Below are 19,684 nucleotides of genomic sequence, written 5' to 3' on the forward strand. Positions count from 1 at the left end.
ATAAGAAATCAGGAAGGGGGCAAACACTTTTTCACACAACTGTATATACACACACTTATACTTGTATTTGTAGTGACATCATGCTTCATTTTCTCTTCACAAGCTCTCTGAGAGGATGAAGATTGTTGATGTTGTGGGAGCCCGAGTGTTCAAAGATGGAGAGCGCTTGATAACGCAGGTAGTGTTGGGACATTCAGCACTGTATCTTTGGCTGTCTGTGCATTAATCAATAACAGGTTAGACTTCATAAATGTTTCTGCTCCTTGCTGTGCCTGCAGGAGGAGGAGGCCGACTGTTTCTACATCGTGGAATCAGGAGAGGTGAAGATAATGATAAAGAGCAAAGTGAGTGTGTCCAATATCACAACTGAGCCTATTTTAGTTCATCATTTACCCTCTTATCTGTCAATTTGATTATTTTTTTTCCATTAAGTAAATAGAATATTTTTGTATGTCTGATGTTATTGTACTAACTGACTGCAGGACTCACAGATTTCTTTATTGTCTGTTACAGGCGAAGGCCGGCCAGCAGGACAACATAGAGGTCGAGGTGGCTCGCTGCTCCAGAGGGCAGTATTTTGGGGAGCTGGCATTGGTCACCAACAAACCTCGTGCAGCATCAGTTTATGCTGTGGGAGAAACCAAATGTTTAGGTGAGACACTGGTGTTTGTTGCTCCTTGTGTCAGGCGTAACACAACCAGTCCGCGGTCGACGGGGCCAAGAGTCACAGTACCTGACCAAATATTAACACAAGCAATGTGTGTGACCATGAGGTTAAACTGGGACGGGGCCCACCAGTTTAGCTCCGCCTCCTGACATCTAAAATCTCCTTCAATGTCAAAGCTTCACACTCAATTTCAGTGAAGCGGTGGACAAAGACTAAAGCTGTACAGTTTGCAGTAAATTACAGAGGATACATTTTGACAGAAGCAGATTGAACAAATCGATAAAATCAATCTGGATTCCTGTTTTACTGCGATTAAAAACATATCCACTGAGCCTCATGATTAAAATATCTTCTAAATATACTGTTTATTATAATATGGCTGTTTTCATTTTAACTTCCGGTTTGACATCAAATAGTTTATTGAAACACGCTCTTTGTACCGAGTTTGTAGCAGACTCCAATAAGACTTAAATGTAAATCACAGCACTCTCCTAAATTCCAGTCTTTACATGACTGAACATTTCAAAAACTCTGAGCACCAATGTCTGTTTTTAGAAGGTTTCACTTATTTTTTCAAAACTCCTCTACTTAATCTGTCAGACAGGAAAACAGAAGCATGCCGGATGACATCTTACTTTCTCTTTCAGTAATTGACATCCAGGCCTTTGAGCGTTTGCTGGGACCCTGTATGGACATCATGAAGAGGAACATTTCCCAGTATGAAGAACAGCGGGCGGCACTTTTTGGCTCTAGTGTAGATTAAAACAGGACACGTACTTTCAAAATAAAGCAGTATTTAAGTACATAGTGAACTCCCCTTGAGGTAAATGTAACACAGAGCCCAGTTACTTAACTATCCAAATCCAATACATTGGAACAAAATTTGTTTATGTAAATAAGCAGGTGATTATGCAACAGAGACAATTCGATTGCCACCGTTTTATAGTTGTTTACCTGAACAGAATTCATGTTTATTTGCCGTTATTCTGCTGGTCAATCCCTGCTCGACTATTTTATAATACAAAGTGCCGTAACATTTGTCTCTTGAACTCAACACACTGTTAACAACCCCTTCTGATGTTAACGTAAACCTTTGTATGAAATGTAACCTGGTTTTTAATAACCGGCACGTCTCGAGCATTAAAGGTTTAGCTCGATAAAAATATAAAGACATTTTTACCAAATAAAACACATGATATAAAAAAACCAAAGGATTATGTCTTAAATATTAAAGTTTTCTTGAGTTTGTTTTATTTGAGTTACAAAATATGAAGTGCAATCAGCAGACTCCACGGGAGAGTTCGCCAACCTTCTTGTGTTACAAGTATTTACACCCAAAAATCAAGGATATCCATCTAAATCTCACACTCTGCATTCGGGTTTGTCCCAGAGTTCAAGTCTCTGTTAAGTTGTCCAAGTTCCATTGTCAAAGTTTAAATATTTAAAATATTTACAAGTCCTGTATTCAAAAACTCCCAAATCATAATGTAGCTTGTTCATTGCAAAGGCAGGTGCTGCTTCAGTATTGTGAGAAAAGAGCAGAGCTGGTTAAACGACCGTGGTCCTCTACAGGGTCTCCAGAGTTTTACACTTAATTCCTCCTCTAAGAGAAAGCCTGGGCGAGATAGTCTGTACATAATTATTTAAAATGACATGTTGAAATGTCTTTTTAGCCATTGCGGTGTAAAGGCTTCTATGATCCACCCTTGTGAAGAAATTAATATGACAATCAATAAAAGACAGATGAAAGAAAAAAGGCCACCAAGATAGTCACTCGTTCACCAAACATCCTGATTTCTTTTTCTTCAGAGCATCTTCGAACATTAAAATAAAACTCCAATAAATAGAAATACAGCAGAGAAATGGTCAAATAAGACTGATACTGGTTTGTCGATCCGAGTTCTTTTGAGGAAGACCAAAACACCCGACGGGAGTGACAAAAGAAAAAATAGACTTAAAACAAAAAACGTTGATAGGGTATCATCCTACACATTCCCATTGTGTCAAGGGGGAAAAAAAAAAAACAAGTTCTCTTATTCCTCTGGTTTCCTGAGGCTCATCCGCAAGAACGTCCATTGATGATACGGCTTCCAGCAGTGACGGTTACACAGAGGTGATGACAATCATGAGGTGTGGTGAGATGCTGGAGATCCTGTTGAGAAGGTCGGGGGCCAGCTGAGATAAGTGGCTCTCTGAAAACTCGCATTGTGGGAAAATCTGTAGCACATAGGCAGGCTGGAAAAACAGAGGAAAAAAACAATCAATTACTATAATTACAATAATTTACGTGCATTGTTTGTGAGATTATTTTCACTAATGTAACTTGTATGTATATTTCCTTATTAAATATATTAAGAACCTGAACACTAGCAGTCGTGTCTCACCTGATTGGAACCTGGGTTGGGGATATTAATGATACCAGCTGCCAACTTTGCCTGCAAGTAGTTGATGAAAGCGGACTTAAGAGCTTGAGTTTGGTTCAGCACGTCGTCTTGATCTCGTCCACAAGGCAAAGCGAGGAGAAGACAGAAGTCGGTGTCTCCCTGTAGGGAGAACAATGTAAATGTTGTTAGACTCCATTTAATGAAACAGAAAAATTACTCAACGGGAGTAAGACACAAGCACGCGTACCGTCATTCTCCGGGCTACACTCTCTAGTTGTGAAGCCTCGAGCCTCATTCTCTGGACTATCCTAAGCAACGCGCCTCCTTCTTGAAGCGGCAGAGACCGATGAGCCAAAGCTTTGTTACCGCACACAAAATGCAACTGGACTGCAGCTGTGTCGTTCTTCAGTGCCAGCAGGCCTTGCCACACAATAGGGTATTTCTGTTCAAATGTGAGACAAAACAAAAGATAAGTATGTCAGACAAAGACAGCTCTTGTTCAGATACACAACCCTGAACACAATTTATACGGAGAAGTTTTGTCTTACCGTCAGCAGCTGCACCATATTAACAGGCTGCGACATCTTGCCATCTGGTTTTGTCTGGGGGTCTGCACCCTGAGGATTCGAGACAATAGTGTAATGCGTCAGGAACAGTTTCTCCAATATGAAAATATAAACCCACATTTGCATGTATTATTGGCAGCCTCGCTTATCACCACAAACCACAGCTTTCAAAATGCCCATGAAGTTAAATCTACAGCTCTCGAAACAAAACTGAACATTACCGAATAACATTCATGCTGGAAGGATTTATTCAAGGACTGCATTACTTTTAGCTAGGAGTACCTACTAAACTGGAGTGTTAAGTGCAGTGAACTCACCATGGTTGGTGTGACGGTCAGTGGTGGCTGGTTAAGTCCAACAGGAGACGTCTCTGGTATTTGAGAATGGATGCCTCTCGGGTTCGAGTACATCCCAGTATACTCTGGGAATGAGCCACTAGATCCTGGTGGCATTAGCTGAACTCTCTGGGGAGATGCCATAGCTTGCCCGGTTTGTCTGATCGCCATCATTCCATCTTTAGGAAGAGGAGAGTGTGGTCTCTTTGCCTCTAATGGCTTGGTTATATCCTTCTCAGACACACCTTTAGGCAGAACATGTGCTCTTGGAGACAAAGATACGGGCAGGCTGGAGGATGTAGAAGAGGAGGGAAGGGTCTCTTGAATGTGTCCAGAATGAGAGTCAGTGGCCAATCGTTCTCCCTGTTGGTGCAAGAGGACACGCATATCTCTTTGTGCCATGTACGTTTCTAACGGGACACTGGTCCGCAGAGGCCCGCGAGGATCTGACTGCATAGCCTCCGGTTTTAACTGTGTAGCAGACTGTCTTCCTGAAGCCTGGTGAAAGCGTCTGGCTTCTTCCTGTTCCCCGTCATGACCCCTCAAAGAACCGGGGTTCACCTTGAGAACCTTGTCTCTGCCGACAGGCTGGGGTGAGGTGGGCCGTGACTGCATGGGACCAGACCAAGAGGGGAGAGGCTCACTGTGCATCCCATAGCTCATCACAGAGAGAGGGGGAGTATTGACCCGAACGTCTCCTTGGACAAGATGCCCCACTGGAATTGACTGGTTAACGCGGTGAGGAGACATCCGTCCCAAGCCTCCGGGCACACTGTGAGGTTGCATGATAACCGACTGCTCTGCATGGTGTACACCGGTAATAAACTGTTGCATGGCAGGAAGGCCAGTGGATAACATCACTGGTAGGCCCTTAGGTGACGACGAGCCTACGGGAGAGGACACTTTAGTAAACTGAGTGTGTGGATGACCTGACTTGCGAGGGGATCGCGGCTCCTGTTTGATCCCACTGATGTGGGAGGTTGCTCTGTCACCAGCCGTTGTAACAAATCCTACATGGTTGCCAGGTGGAGAGGGCAAATGGGGGCTAATTGCAGGACTTATAGCAGAGGTCCAAGTTGGTTTAGCTCCATCCGTAGTGTGAGGATCAGCATTGTCCATTTTCTTTTGATGTTTTATTGGCATGTAATCTTGATGGTAACTCATTACTTGCTGGCTACCCTGTGTGAGACGCTTCACTACTCCTTGAGGTCCAGACTGGTAAGTAGATTCCATCTTTTCCAAACCACTGCTTTCTTGTTTAATAGAAGACAAAGTTGACTGCGTCTTACCAGGATGCCCGTGATCTGTCTGCAATGAAGGCCCCTTCTGAAGTCCTAAATGAGAATGACCATACATTTCCTGTTTTATCTGCGGCATGGACACCAGCTGCTGAGATTCCATGTCACCTGCTGTTGCTTGTGGGATCTGACTTATTTTTGCACTAATCCTCTGTGGTCCCTCTGTTTTCTGGCCCGAGTGGCTCAAGACTACCACTCCTTCAGAAGTATTTACTCTCAGACCTGGACAAGACCCTGTACCAAGAGTCGGGCTTTCGACAATGAAGCGTGCAGCACTTCCGCCTCCATCACCAACAGATGGTCCGTGGTATGATCCAGCATCGTCTTTGCTGGGCCTATAGGCTGGTTTGGGTAGAGTCATGTCAACACAGGGATTTCCAATGTTCATGTTTACTTTGTCCTCAGGAGGCTCAGGAGGGTTGCAAACACGACTGATAACAGAGGTTGCAGTGGACGCAATGACAGAGATCACAGACTTAGTCTCAGGAGATGATAGTGAGGCTGGAGCTCGAACAATAGGTGGAGCTGGATGAGCTGCCATCCCACTGCCAGAAAGTGGTGACTTATTTGGCACAACAGCTGATTGAGTATTACTTTCAGAGGGGTTCTGATCTCGCAGGGTGGGTAGATTACTCGGAATAGAACTACTGCCTGGCAACGAAATATTTTTATGTTTCATAAGAATCTGCCTCAAGTCACTTGTGCCATGATCTATATCCATGTTTTCAGAGTCGGAGGGTAAAGGCTGGTTTTCCTTGGACGCCAACGGCATGAGAGATAAAGAGGAGACTCCCATCTCTTTAGCCTGATGGCGCCAATCTGGTGGAGAAACAGGAATTCTGCTTGTTTGAATGGGTCTGATATTTGGCCTGTTGGCTAGGGGAGACAGGGAAGGGGAGATGCATTCAGGTGGCACCTGTTGAGGCTTTGGGCATATTTGACTCTTAGACTGGGGGTTAACAGATTTAAGATGTTGAATCGGTTCTTCAGAAGATGACTCGGACTCTGCGTTTACATCTGAAACCTTGACAGCTAAAGGCTCTGGTTCTGGCCTCCATGTAGTAGAAGTAATAACCCCAGTAGTTGCTGCTGATGGAGTTGTTGCAGGAACAGTCTTTACACTGGAAGGTGGGCTATCTGCTAAAGGAGTCGTCAACTCCTCACTGATTGAAGGTCCTTCCTTTGAATCTTTTCTTACTTGCTTTGGGACTTTAGAACGTCTAGGTCTTCCCTTGTTGCCCTTTTTGGGTGTGGCAGATAAGACAGCCTCCTCCTGTACAGCAGGTATATTTGTCTGAGGTTCATTTTCCTTGGCAGGCAAAATCAAGTCTGGTTCAGGTTCTGAACCTACATCTGCCTTTGATGGAGGTGATGGAGCTAATGGAGCTGCTGGAGCTAATGATACAGTTCCATCTTCGGCAGTTATGGAGTCAATAGCAGCCATGAGTTCTGTCTCGCTAGCAGGATTGGAAGGCTTTTCTTCCTCTGGCTCACTTTTCACTTCTGTTTGCGGGACGGGTTGCGTCGATGGTTCTGTTGGGAAAGCTGGATCTGTAAGTTTAGCAATGTTCCTCAGAGCCTGCTCCAATTCCAGCTGTGAAATTAAGTTTTTTGGCGATTCCAGAAGCTCTTTGTTTTCCAAAGTGGCATTTTCTTTTTCGTCTTTGTCGGTATTAGTAGACTTTGAAACATGATCACTCTGGTCACCAGGTTTTAACTTTTTTAAAGAATCTTCTTGTTCATCATCCCCTAATTGAAGAAGATCTTTCACCTCCGTCACATTCAGTCTGATTTTGAGGTTCTTAAGAACAGGAGACTTGGGAGTCCTTGTCAACTTGGTCTTTCCTCTAACAATCCTGTCTTTTTCCAGGGTGGGTTTCTCTTCTAAGACTTGGGAATCCGTCTCTTCCCCATTTGATTTACCTTCACAAGCTTTTTCATGGAAAACATCTTTATTTCTGCCCAATTCCTTTCCCTGTTTGTCTTTCTCCTCGTTCTTTTGGTCAACTTTTATAGTTGGTTCTTCTTTACTTGAACTTGATGAATCTTGCAAAGCCAAGGAATCTTCATCTGTGAAATCCATTTCCTGATCATCATCAGCCACCTCAATTTTTTCCCCTTTCCTTGTTGATCCAGATCCTAGGACTGTTGACATTGGATTCAATGAACTCTTTGTGCCATGAGGGGATGTTTTTCCTTTTGACACTCTTGGGATTCGTTCCCCACCTTCGGATTCATTTGAATCTGTATCTTTATTGTCCATTTTAGATTTTTCGACTTTAACTGTTGAACTCTCATCGCCTTGTCTGCGATTCTTGGGAGGACGTCCCCGTTTAGTTGTAGGGATTGGGGCAGGTGGATCCTGTTCGATATTCTGTTGTGTTGCATCTTTATCTGTAGCTCGCTTTCGCGCAGAGCGCGGTGACTCCGTTTCCTTTCCAGAACGAACTGGCGCATCATCTTCAACTGGAGTGGCATACACTGATTTAACGTTCCTTCGTCTTGCTCTGCCTGCGGATATGCCCGGCTCTGACATATCAGCTTCTGATCCATGAATAGGAGATTTGCCTGTGGACCTTGATTCAGCTCTTGGGGATGATCCACGTTTCAGCTTCTCTTTGTCAATACGCTCACTCTTGCGTGTCGATATGATGGGAACTGGAGAAACTTGAGCAGGTGACTGTTTGCACTTTTTATTTTTCATTTCTTTTGTTTTATGCTCTTTCTGAGGTGAGACTGGCTCGTCATTTGTGTCATTATCAATGGGCATCTGCAATTTACTAACTTGAAGTTTTCTCTCTACCTCGGGCTCTGCTTCTGCTTTCCAAACAGTGTGGCTTTCTTTCTCTTCCTCTAGAAGACTAGGTGGTGTGGGACTAGCAGCTTCAGGCACTTCTGGTTGTGTTGTCTCAGGATCCAGCTCTGCTTCTGAAATGCTAACAAACTCATCGTGAGAATCACGCCGGCATGGTTTTTCAATACAGAGAGGTTTTACATCCTCAGTAATATCCAATTTCCCTTCAGATGGAGACAGTTTACATCTATACACTGAAAAACTGGGTTCAGGTGCTGCCATTTGTGCAGGTTCAGTGTCAGATGGTGCCTCAGGTAATGGGTGGTGCATGGGTATGACGGGTTCATTTTCTGTCACCTCTTCTTTTATCTCTTCCTTTATGACAGACACAGGGGTAAATAGAGGGGCTCGGATTAACGCAACACATTTCTCTTCTTTGACCACAGATTGGGTTACAGAAGTTGGTGTGATTCTGGGTTCAGAGATCAGTTCTTCAGCAGGACTGATCGGTTTAATTTCTGGCTCCATGATAGATTCCATTGTTTCAGGCGACTGCAAAGCGTGTTGCTCTTCAACAGGTGCCTTTTCCACTTTAATCTCATCTATGGGCACTGTTTCTACTTTTACCTCTTGTAGCTGATGGGGTTTATTCTTCTGCTGTTGCAGTCGTGTGAGTTCCAAAAAACGACTATGGAAAAGGACAACTGGCCCTGTGTCAAGTTCACCATCTCCTGTCCCTTGCTGACCAGGCTGCTGGTTTTGTGTATGTTCAGGTTCTTCATGTTTGCGTTCCAAGTGTTGAAGTCGCCTAGAGTCCAGCTCAAAGACGGGGCTGTGAAGGAAGCGTGAGGCAAAGAGTTCCCTGCGTTCCTGCTGCTCTGGCTTAGGCTCCTCCTTCCTGTCATCAACTTTGTCTTCGGATCCACTTCGAATCTTTTTCTTTTTCATGTACCAGGAAGGTGTCGGCCGCGGTGCTGATTCTACCTTCTCAGTATCCTTTCTGTTGCGTAAACTTGCAAAGTGAGAATCATAATCCAAAAATGACCAGTTATCTTCTCTTGAAGAGGAGAGAGATTTTGCACGTTCGAGCAGAGCCTTTGTATCAGGTGTGATAGTTTGATCAAGTGCAAAGGAGTAGAATTTGTTTCTTTCAAGATGTGCTAGTTTGGGGTCTGAAAACCTGTCAACCCTTGGCCTCTCGGTAAAAGGCATAGATGTGGACGGCATGGGAGAGTGGGGTTTGTTCTCTCGGTCCTCCTCAGAGTCGGATCGTACTTCCCCGGGCTCCAAGTCATGCCAAATACCATATTCCAAACGCTTGCGATTGTGAATGTTCTTACTTAGACTTCCAGAAAGGTTCAGGTCAGGTAACAAGTCTTTGTTAACTCTGCTCTCCCATCTCTTTTGTTGCTCTTCTTCCACACTAAGTGAAGGAGTGTTTGGCTTGTTTGCCTGTGTGTTATGTGTCCTTTTGACCAATAGCTCTAGATCTGGGTGAATCTTTTCCTCATTTAGACATAACTCTTTCTGAGAAGGGTCCACGAAGTCCTCATCCACATGGTGAGGGAAGTGCTGATGTCCTGGAGAGATGTTGTTCCAGTCAGGATCTTCACTCTTTTGACGAAAGCTCCTGTAGACTCGCTCCCTCTTAATTCCTGGGTCAGTTTCAAAGAGGTCTAGTTTCTTTAGTTTGTGAGATGGGAAATTATCTGTGACATCCTCAGGTGGTTTACCAACTTCATGCACAAGACTGCGATGTTCCAAGTCCTCTGCTTCACTTCCTAGAGGACTTCCTGGTTTGTCAGATTTGTCAGACTCACGCTGCTGTTGCTGCTGGTGCAACCGTCTATTTTGCTCCATTTGCTTGCGGTAACTCTGAGAGAGGTCAATATCAACATAGCCTTCCTTGTTTTTACCACTTTTGTCAGAGTCAGCATTCGGAGCACCAAATTTGAAAGCAGCGAGGTGTTCTTGCTCTCTTATACTGCTTTGGTCTGGAATCCCTTCATGGGAAAACCTTCGGGATGAAGTGTGCCCTGGATGTCGTTTTGACTCCAGTGGATCCAAAGATCCCTCCGACTTCTCTCTTTGCCCTCTAAGGTCCTCTTGACTATCCTTCTGAGTGCCACTTTTTTCAGCTTTGAGTCTTGAATCTCTCCGTTGTGAATCTTTGTTTTTGTCGGTGTCCGACTCTTTTGAATATGTAGCACCAGCACCAAACTCAGCGGGAAAAACATCCTCCTCCTCATGCCTGCTTCTTTTCTGACGAATAGTCCTGCCACCGGAATCAGCAAAGCGCCTTTTTCTTGCAGCAAGGCGATCTGAATCCACCGATAAATCTTTCCCATCATTTCCAACGTCAGGCTTAAGATGTTTCTTGAGTCTGTTTTTTCCATCCAAGTCTGAATTCTCACCTTTACTCATTTCAGATCTTTCACTTTTTACAGAGTCATGATGAGCAGTTGACGACTGATTTCCAGTAAGAGACTCTCCATCCCCTTTACTTTTCTGCTTCTCATGAGCATCCTGGTCTGATCCCCGTCCTCTTCCAGCCCCTCCATCTAAACTTGTCTCAAGCTCTGGTTCAGGTAGAGGATTGGATGGAGATTGCCCCTTTGCTTTCCTTGATTTAATCTTCTCAGCTTTGTCTTTGTCACCTTTCTCTTTTCGTTTTGCACGTTTGGTTTTCTCAGCACCTGCCACACGATCTGGTTGGCTGGTCTTATCACTCTTCGTGGCAACTTCCAGCAGGGTCTTTTCAGATTTATCAAAGTGTGGTGGCGACATTGAACTCACACTACCACTTCGCTCAGAGGACTGGCTGTAAACCCGACGTTCTGGGTCTCTGGGAACCCGCTCAGATGGTGAAGGCGATACTGTAGGAGTAACAGGTCGCCTCGGATGGGAAGGGCTCCACCTGGTGCGGTCAGCCTCAAAACGTTCTCGCTCTCTTTCTCGCTCTCTTTGAATATATGTGTATTTTCGGATGTCTTGTTCAAAGGGGTCTCTGTAATCCCGGTAGTCTCTTGGGTCTTCATGATAACGTGGGTCAAAGTGCTCTCCTTGATAGTTTTCCAGTTCAGGAAAACGTTCTCTACTGCGAGCAGCAAAGTCTCTTCGAGCTTCCTCTGGATAGATGCCAGGGGTTGCTCGTATATTCTCATAGTAAGCCCTTTCTGTAGGAAATTCATGGTATGGGGGTCTGCGTTCCTCTCTGTAGAGCGAATGGAGAGAATGGGAGGAGACAAGCAATGACATTTGTTAAACTAAATAATTTAACTTTCATAAAGTAGCACAGTCACTTTCAGATTAGGAAACGGGGCTAAAATATTTTGCTGCGGAATTGTTATTCTGAAGATTTTCACTTTACATTAGACATATTTATCAGGGTTGATTCAATTTGAAAGAACGGTTTGAAATAGCAATTTTATCAATTGACAAATTTCTGACATTTCAAAAATGCATATACAACTGTGGTCAATATCTCATGCATGCAATTCAAACTATGGGGAATTTACCGTCGTTCAGCAGGAATTTCATAGATGTCTCTAATGTCTTGACCAGATGCCTGCATAGATCGGTAGAATGCCATCTGACTCTCTTGACTTGCAAAATCCACCTTTAACAAATAAATTAAATAAATAAGTTGTCCACAAATACACATACATACACACATGAAAAATACGTTTCACTAACAAACTCAATAATTGTTACTGTTTACCTTTATTTTATTGCCTCCAATCTTCCAACCTTTGGTCTCCCTTACAGCTGCCTGAGCAAAATCTGTGTTGTTGTACAAGATGAGGCCCATCCCTTTCAATCTATCAAACACAACCTACAGAAGGACAAAACGATACATTTAGAGTTGTGTAAACTATACAGCATTACATCTTAAGCAAGAGAAAATACAACACCTTACCTTAACTACATGTCCATAGCGGCAGAAATGCCGTGTGAGGTATTGCTCTGTGACACTGGTTGCTAAACCATCGAGCCAAACACACGTCGTGGGCATACTCTTCCCAAACCCAAGCTTCAAAGAGAAAGAGAACAACCGCTGTGTTATATACACAGAATACATTGAAAACCTACTTGGAGCAGAAATGATACTCTTGTTAACTGTAAAAACACTACCTTTAGTCTGTTGCTTCCCAGATACTCTCCATCCATCTTCTTAATGGCCTTGCAGACACTGGCAATATCAGAATACTGCACAAAGGCATATTGGGGAACTCCATTTACTTTCTTGATGTCAATGTCCTTGAGGAGAAAAGACAGGACAATTAGAGACCCGTATCAAACGTAAAATGTACCAATTTACAGTACAGTAAGATGGTAGCATACCACAATTTCTCCAAAGCGTTGAAAAATGTCAAGGAGTTGTTGATAACTGGTGGTCTTCTCAAGGTTGCCTATAAACAGTGTCCTTGTGGCCTTTGGGTGGAACTCATCTATCCGCCCATCCAAGGGCCTGAATTCATTTTCACTCTCCGTTTCTGAGGGGAAGGACGAGGTTTATCATTAACAGTACTGACATGCTGCTAAATGTCACAAAAACACAGTTTTATGTAATAATGTTTTCAGAATTCATTTGTTGGCACCAAGTGTTCATCACACTGCTGTTTTGTATATTTGTTGTTAATTACCTGGGCCATTCCAGGCCGTGACTTCGATAAGCATGCCGAAGAAGAGCTTTCCTTTGGAGACAGTGAGGGCTTTCTCTTGATCCTCTTGTTGCCTGAAGAACACCAAACCATAGCGGTCTTCTGAAGCTCCATGGATCTGCACTGAGGTCACTTTCCCATGTTTCTTGAATTCATGGAAAAGTCCATCTTTTAAACTCGTGTCTGTGGACGGTAAAAAAGAAAAAAAGATTACTATCCAATGCTTATCTTCAAAAGGAGTACTGAAAACCTGTACCGTTATATCACATTTTGCCTCTTTAGTGTACATTTCATGTAGTACCTTTAAAAAATAAAGAATTTAAATGTTTGTAGGAGTAGGTAAATATGCTACTAATGGCGTGTACACTTTAGTTGGTAAAAACATTCTTGGCAGGTACAATTTAGTTTACCATCCCTTGACATGTAAATAAGTGTTAAACAGATAATGGCTTTCAACGGCATGATTGGAGACTACTGCTGTATATAATCAGCATTAGAAATCTCAACAGCGGTTCAGGTCTCCATCCTCAAGTCCATAACACAAAGTTAATTTGATTAAAATAAGATTTCTGTACACCAACAGAAATGCACATTTGCAGGAACCCGAACCCAAGTCTCTGAACATGGTCACATGATCACCTGTGCAACTTAATTTGGATTTGTTTTAGCTACATGATGATGTGTGCACTTATGTCCACTTTGTTTCCAAGTTCTGACAAAATAAATTTATACATTTTATGGATAAGATGGTGTTCTCTAGCCCTTTCAGGACATGACAATGTATTGATACTTCTGAGTGAGTACGAGAGGTAAAAGTGGTTGTTGGTATGACTCTGTGGGAGAGTCTTGACATGTAGAAACTCACCCGTGGAGCGCACTGGTAGGTTTTGCACTTTAATTCCAAAGCTTCTGCGTGGCTCATCGGAGTCAAGCCCCATAGAAGACTGAGTCGGGGCGTGTGTAGCTGAAGACTGAGCAGAGTGCGCCCGAGAACCATCACTGGAGCTGCTGTTTGAATCGCTGTCGTCACAAAAAAGAAGAACAATGATTAGACACTTGTCGGTCTGAGTTGAAATAGTATTTGTTGGTACCCATTCATGTTTCCCATGAAGCTTTAACATCGTAACATAAATGTCACACCTGCCGCTGCCCGTGCTGCTGGTGCTGCTGACAGAATCGGAGCTTGAAGATCTGCTGTGGGATCGAGATCGTGGACCTCTCCCGGGGGACAAAGGAGCTCTTTTAGGGGAATGAGGCGTTTTGGGGGTTTGTCCCGTGGTCCGTTGTGGGGAAGGGTGCCTCGACTGTGAGGAATGAGATGATCGGCTCCGGCGGTGATGGTAGGTTCTATCAACCCGTCGTCCTCTGTCATCTCTGTATAGGTCACGTCGTGTAGAGTTAGTCAGAGTAAAGGGGTCTCGAATTCTAGAGTCAAAATGTGGGTCTGTTGCCTCAAAGCTCCCCCCGATGGCACTGCTTCCTGGACCAGCAGCAGCAAACATGGAACGATCACGGTAATAGTCTGCGTTGTAGTGACGCTGTCTTTCGAAAGTGCCACTGCGCTCATGGTGTCCGTACGGGCTGTGGTCATACGCACGTTCACGGCTTTCTGTGCTACTGTGAAATAAGAACAGGGTAGAGAGGAGGAAAAGGGAATTACTATGAGGATGTCGGAAAAAAAATGTCGAGAAAACAACAACAATTTCCTAATAAAATATGACATTTAAGAGCACAACAGCAAAAATCGAAATGGGTCGGTACAGCAAGGACACAGCTGAGAGGAGGCCAGACAAGCTGTGCAGCTTGATACTTAATAATGTAGAGATCCTTTCATTCTTGCTGTAGCAAAATGTATTAGTCTGTCTCTGTCAATTTTTGGTCACTGATCCCCTCTATTGGGTTCCAGTTGATCAATTAAGAAAACAGAAGTGCTCAACTTTGATAAAAGTTACTACGAGGAACTTTCACTTTCGACTGCTGGTCGAAGGCAGCAGAGTAGCCGGCTCTGGGTCTGTCCGTGGTGGGCTGGTCTTATTTACTTATGTTGGTCATAAAGAGGCACAAGTGTTAAATTGACTGTTTTATAACCAATTAAAAGTTCCTCACAGTAACTATAAAGAACTGCTTTTTAACTTTTCAGCCACAAGTTTCACAACAAAAGTTGCATATTTTCATTCATGTAACTTTTGATATATATACATATATACTGTATATATTTGTTTTCTCATTTTTCAGCACAAGAGGAGCATTTCCAATGATTAGAAAAAGAATTCCTCACAACACAACAAATAGGTCAAACTGTTTGATTCATTAAGATATGACATAATGGGGTGAATCTATCAAATGCTGGCACTGTCTGTAAACACTATTACACACAGACTATGGTTAACAGAGAGAGGGTGCCATATGCTGTACCGATTGGAAAGCCTTTTGAGGCAAATTTGTGAAATTGGGCTTATATAAATAAAATTGACTTTACTTTTGTGGCGCTGCTAAACTGTCAGCAGCCTAAAATTACATTTCATTTTCTGACAGCAAACAAGCACACTTTACTATACTGTAAATTCATAAACAGTCACGTGAAACAAAGCCGCCCCAGACTGTCAGTACTACCTTCTGTGTTTCATTATGAAGATGTACTCATACGAACACGTAATTAATTAAGCAATGTTGAAATGCTGTTCTTAGTGTGGTTCAATTACTTTAATTTGCAATAACATTAAGCACATTTGGCTGCTCTGGGTGTCCAGGGGAGCTGATTTCAGAGTTTGACTGTTCATGAACTATTGCTGGTAAGAAAAAAAAAAATATTAAAAATAAAACATTTCTTTTCAATATTCAACCGTACAATTCTCCCATCGAGGAGTTCAGTGGTACTGAAATTTAAAATGCCATGCAGTTCAGATAGATGTACTTAATGTGAAAATAATACTCTGTAGTATTTATGTGATGCTGGAAAAAAAGAGGCACTTTCATAAAGAAATGACAATTACATATATGTATTATATATGCATTTTATAAAACAGATGCTCTCCTCTGTTGCATCAAATCAATCTTTTCCCTAAAAGCAGTGCAAAACCTAATATTAGACAAAGCACTAAGGAATGTTAGAGAAAGAAAATATGCAGAGGGCAGAGCAATACCAACCTTTTTGGAAAGAAGTAACCGAAACTAATCCAAATAAATTCTAGGTGGATCAGAATGTGAGAGCCCGAATAAAAAACCAAGGGGGAAAAATCAATTGATCTAATTAGGCAAAAACGGATCTCTTGAATCGCACTGCACGTTATCTTCAAATACTGTGGAGCACCAGGCCAGTAGGTTGTTGATGTATAATCCACAGTTAGGCTACTTAATTCTCTTCACTGGATGGAAAAAGGAAAAAACAAAACAATCACAGAAATGGACCTCTTTATGGATTTCTGGACATGTTTAAAAAAAAAAAAAAGAAAAAAAAGAAGAAAAAAAGAAAAAAGAAAAAAAACTACAGTAACATAAGACCATAATAAATAAATATGGATTTTTAAAAAAATATGATGAACTTCAGGGTAATTGAGGGAATTCCAGGTCGACTATAGAGTAAGTTGGTGCCCAAATGGAAGATACATCCAACTGGATCAATCTTGTCTTGTACATCAGTAAGTTCCAAAAGTTACGTTCCACCGATAATATCAAGTAGTTTAAAAATCATACAAGCGTGTAGACTCGCAGACACTATGATCACGGTATATAAACTCCTCGTGGGCTCACAGGCATCTTAATTCCACAATCCAAGGATCTTATGGGGTGTACATACTGGAAGGCTTCATCTTTTGGCAGTAACATTTCAAGTTACTTGGTAAACGTTGTCTTCAGCTCTCTTTAACATACTCTAAAGTGCTCTTCTCATCGAGCTGAGGCCTTACACAGCTACATCCACTCGAGTAATCCAGATAAATGGTTGCTACACCTATCCACACTAGGGCCCACATCAGTACCGGTACATCCAACATGGATGTGCGTACATCCCTGGAGGGTACATCCCAACTAGGCTGTCTTCATGCGTCTTCATGGCCATCAATCCTAAACAAGAATAGCTCCACAATCTTGTTGTTCGGATCCTCCGTGGTCTTGCAAAGTCTTCTTGTAATAGCTTCCGTATTTGGGACATAAATTGGTTATTGCATGTAGTTAATCTCACCCTAAAATGACTGAGATAGCCTAGAATATATGCACTACATCGGTCTTTCTTGTGATGTGTAACAAATGTGAAGTTCTTCCATCCACTTGTTGAAAACTTTAATCCAGAACAAGCTGTATCCACAGATGCAAAAAAAATGGTAAAATTAGTCCATCCATCGCCAGTAGCCAAGAGGGAAAAAAAAAAACAAGAAAAAAAAACTGACCACCCGAGATGGGAGATCCTTGACATAATGATATATTACCTGACTAGATTCTTCAAAGAAAAGTACATCCTTTATAATAGGGATTTACTTCCACTTTCAAGCGATTCCAAGTAAAATCGAGGTTAGATCCCATATTTAGGAGGAAAATGTTTGAAAAGTATCCAAAAGATCCCCACGGTAGTTCCCCACAAAATGTAATAAATCCAAAACTCACCAGGATATTCCTCACAGATGTAATATCCAAACCAGATGTCAAACCTTGATTATAGTTAACTTACCAAATGATAATGTGTAGTTAATTTAATTAGCTCCCATGGGAAAGGCGAGTCAATTATGATGAAAAGTGGAACGATCCCTAATTACCTTTGTGCAACACCCTTGAGGCATCTATCCCTCACACATAACCCCACTATGTGTTACGGTTTTACACCTATCCAATACCTAGATTCCCCGGGATTGTATGGGGAGGCCGTGTCCACTTACCCATCTATTCTCCGTTCATAACGTCCCTCTCTGGTGTGAAGGGAAACAGGTGGGCCAAACACTGGACCAACTGTTCCCCTAGTGAATGCTGTAACGTCTCGACTGCTCGAGGGTGAGCTGTCTTCAAGGCCCCGAACAGCACTAGGGACTGACCCAGGTTCATTGTAGTCAGTCCGAAGGTCCCTGTCTCCCATCTTGTTGACAGCGTTGTGAGCCTTCTGCGCACTTTTGATATCCACAAAATCCACAAAGGCTGCCACACCACCCTCTGACCCTCGCTTCCGCAGGACTTTAACACTTTCCACACGTCCATACCTGTGGAAATTACAACGAAAACAAAGAGGAAATTACACATGCACCGTCTAAGAGTAGAGAAAGTGTAGCCATTTCTCTGTATGCCAGAGCCTGGTAAATGGAGAGCAGAAGAAGCAGTGGTACAAAGAGAAATTATTTACCTCCAATTACCAAAGTAACTTAACATTAATGCTTCTTTTTTGACCACTTAACAGCAAAAAACTGTCTGAACAGTGTCAGCAATTGTTATGCTCATGACTACACTTCATGTTACAAGTAATGTTGGGAGTGTTACGGTTTCCAAACAAACCAAAGATCCCTCTGGGACCTCACATGTCAAATATCAGTGTTTAACAACTATAAAAAGCACAAGACCCCTAGCTAGTAAGGCTGTACCACAGTAGGACTCGTAAACTACGACTGGATGTAATGTTCCTCTGTGTTGTGTTGCATGTGAGCCTGTTGAGTTAAGGGGCCATTACATAACGTAGCAAAACGATTAAGATTAGCCTATATGGGTTTAAATTACTTCTACAAACAATGGGAAGCATACACGTTTATGCTTTTAGCTCGCTTTATATTCAAACACTTGGGTACTAGCTATGGGGAGCAAAACCTGGTTTGCAATTTACATGTAAATTGGCCTATTTGAAAACAACACGGTGTACGTTAGCTAAGTTTAAGTAAGCAATAGTGATGGCTACCGACGTCGAGCTGATCAACAACTTGCTAACATTCGTTATCAGCTCGGTGAGTTTATTGGTCGTCGCAGATTTTTGATTCTTCACATTTTAATATTTCTCAAACACGGTTGATCAGAGAAATAACGTCACGAGTCGCACGTTCCCACTGGCTAAAATAGCACAAGTCATCTCATGTTATTTGACCTGCTGTCCAGCTAACGTTAGCTGCCTTTTGGCTCGTACTGATCATGTAAACGTCTCGACTTCTCACAAAATGGGGTTGGTTGGGTGGTAGCTCGGTGGCTAGAAAACCGAGCTACTTGCCCACTGGGTTTAGCAAAAGTTGGCCAATTTATATTAACGGTAACCATTTACACTTGAGTGGTTCCATACCAAAAATTTCAGTTCAACAAATATAGCTGTGCTGCAACACAGTACATACAGCACATAGGAAACCCCGACTTGTGAAACTTAAGAAATGCTAACGTTAGCTGTGTTAGCATTAGTCGCAGGCTGACTGTTGCAACTGGCTAACGTTAGTACTGAAGCTAGCGCGCGCTGCTTGGCCAACGGAGGATCCCTCTTGCGTAACCTACCGTTTAAAATGCTCCACAATTTTCTCCTCTCGAACATGTTCGGGTAAATTTCCCACCCAAAGGTGTCTGGTTTCCCGAACCATCTTGCGCGATTCTTCCCCCCTTCACACTCATATGATCATGCACGTTTCTAATCCCTGCCGGTCGGAGGTCCGCCTGAACAAAATGAACGACGGGGGACTCCGTGAATAATCTGGGCCTGTAGCCTGCTGCCCGTTTAGCTTTAGCTGATGCGTCCTCGGTCCATGCACGTGTACGCGCGTGCGACTCGCTCCTGGTGGTTTTGGGTGCGAGCTGCGCGGCCCCGGGCTCGTATGCAGCGCGTGCTTGACAGTTACGAATGCACACAACAGTGAGCACGCGATTTATTATAAAACAACGAACTGCATGCAGCCCGCGAGCAGTGTTTGTCCGCGGAGTCAATCGCTTTTTGTCTGCAAGGTAATCAATGTTCTTGATTATAATACATCCCAGTTGCAGAAAAGGAGATCCAATCGTCATTAAACGTGCCACTGTTGGATACAAGCTTAACATT

At 42.9% G+C, this 19,684-nt stretch overlaps 2 protein-coding genes across 4 annotated transcripts in view; one reads left to right on the plus strand and one right to left on the minus strand.

Annotated features, from left to right (window-relative positions):
- Positions 1-4,425, plus strand: part of prkar2ab (protein kinase, cAMP-dependent, regulatory, type II, alpha, B) — a 17,958-nt gene extending 13,533 nt beyond the window's left edge. Inside the window, exons 7-10 of one of the 2 annotated variants that reach the window (XM_031876841.1) lie at positions 104-178; positions 279-344; positions 514-652; positions 1,315-4,425. In XM_031876841.1, the coding sequence (XP_031732701.1) occupies positions 104-178; positions 279-344; positions 514-652; positions 1,315-1,430 (396 nt within the window). In that variant the 3' untranslated portion in view covers positions 1,431-4,425. Of the gene's footprint in view, positions 1-103; positions 179-278; positions 345-513 lie in introns of both variants that reach the window. The other variant, XM_031876759.1, reaches the window with a different exon arrangement.
- LOC116397474 (msx2-interacting protein) lies at positions 1,896-19,437 on the minus strand. Of its 2 annotated transcripts, none has more exons than XM_031873043.1 (15): positions 19,150-19,437; positions 17,577-17,891; positions 13,849-14,322; positions 13,574-13,728; positions 12,691-12,891; positions 12,389-12,540; positions 12,179-12,304; positions 11,964-12,077; positions 11,766-11,879; positions 11,563-11,663; positions 3,935-11,258; positions 3,600-3,668; positions 3,299-3,493; positions 3,052-3,210; positions 1,896-2,902 (listed from the first exon to the last, which is right to left on the minus strand). In XM_031873043.1, the coding sequence occupies exons 1-15, from the start codon at positions 19,230-19,232 to the stop codon at positions 2,771-2,773; spliced, it is 9,714 nt and encodes a 3,237-aa protein (XP_031728903.1). In that variant the 5' UTR covers positions 19,233-19,437; the 3' UTR covers positions 1,896-2,770. The 2 variants fall into 2 exon arrangements, with proteins under 2 accessions (XP_031728903.1, XP_031728813.1); XM_031872953.1 differs by having other exon boundaries at positions 13,849-14,325.
- Between the last annotated feature and the right edge of the window lie 247 nt (positions 19,438-19,684).

This window comes from Anarrhichthys ocellatus, unplaced genomic scaffold, assembly GCF_004355925.1.
Source record: "Anarrhichthys ocellatus isolate YVR2014 unplaced genomic scaffold, GSC_Weel_1.0 scaffold1, whole genome shotgun sequence".
In the NCBI taxonomy this organism is placed as follows: domain Eukaryota; kingdom Metazoa; phylum Chordata; class Actinopteri; order Perciformes; family Anarhichadidae; genus Anarrhichthys; species Anarrhichthys ocellatus.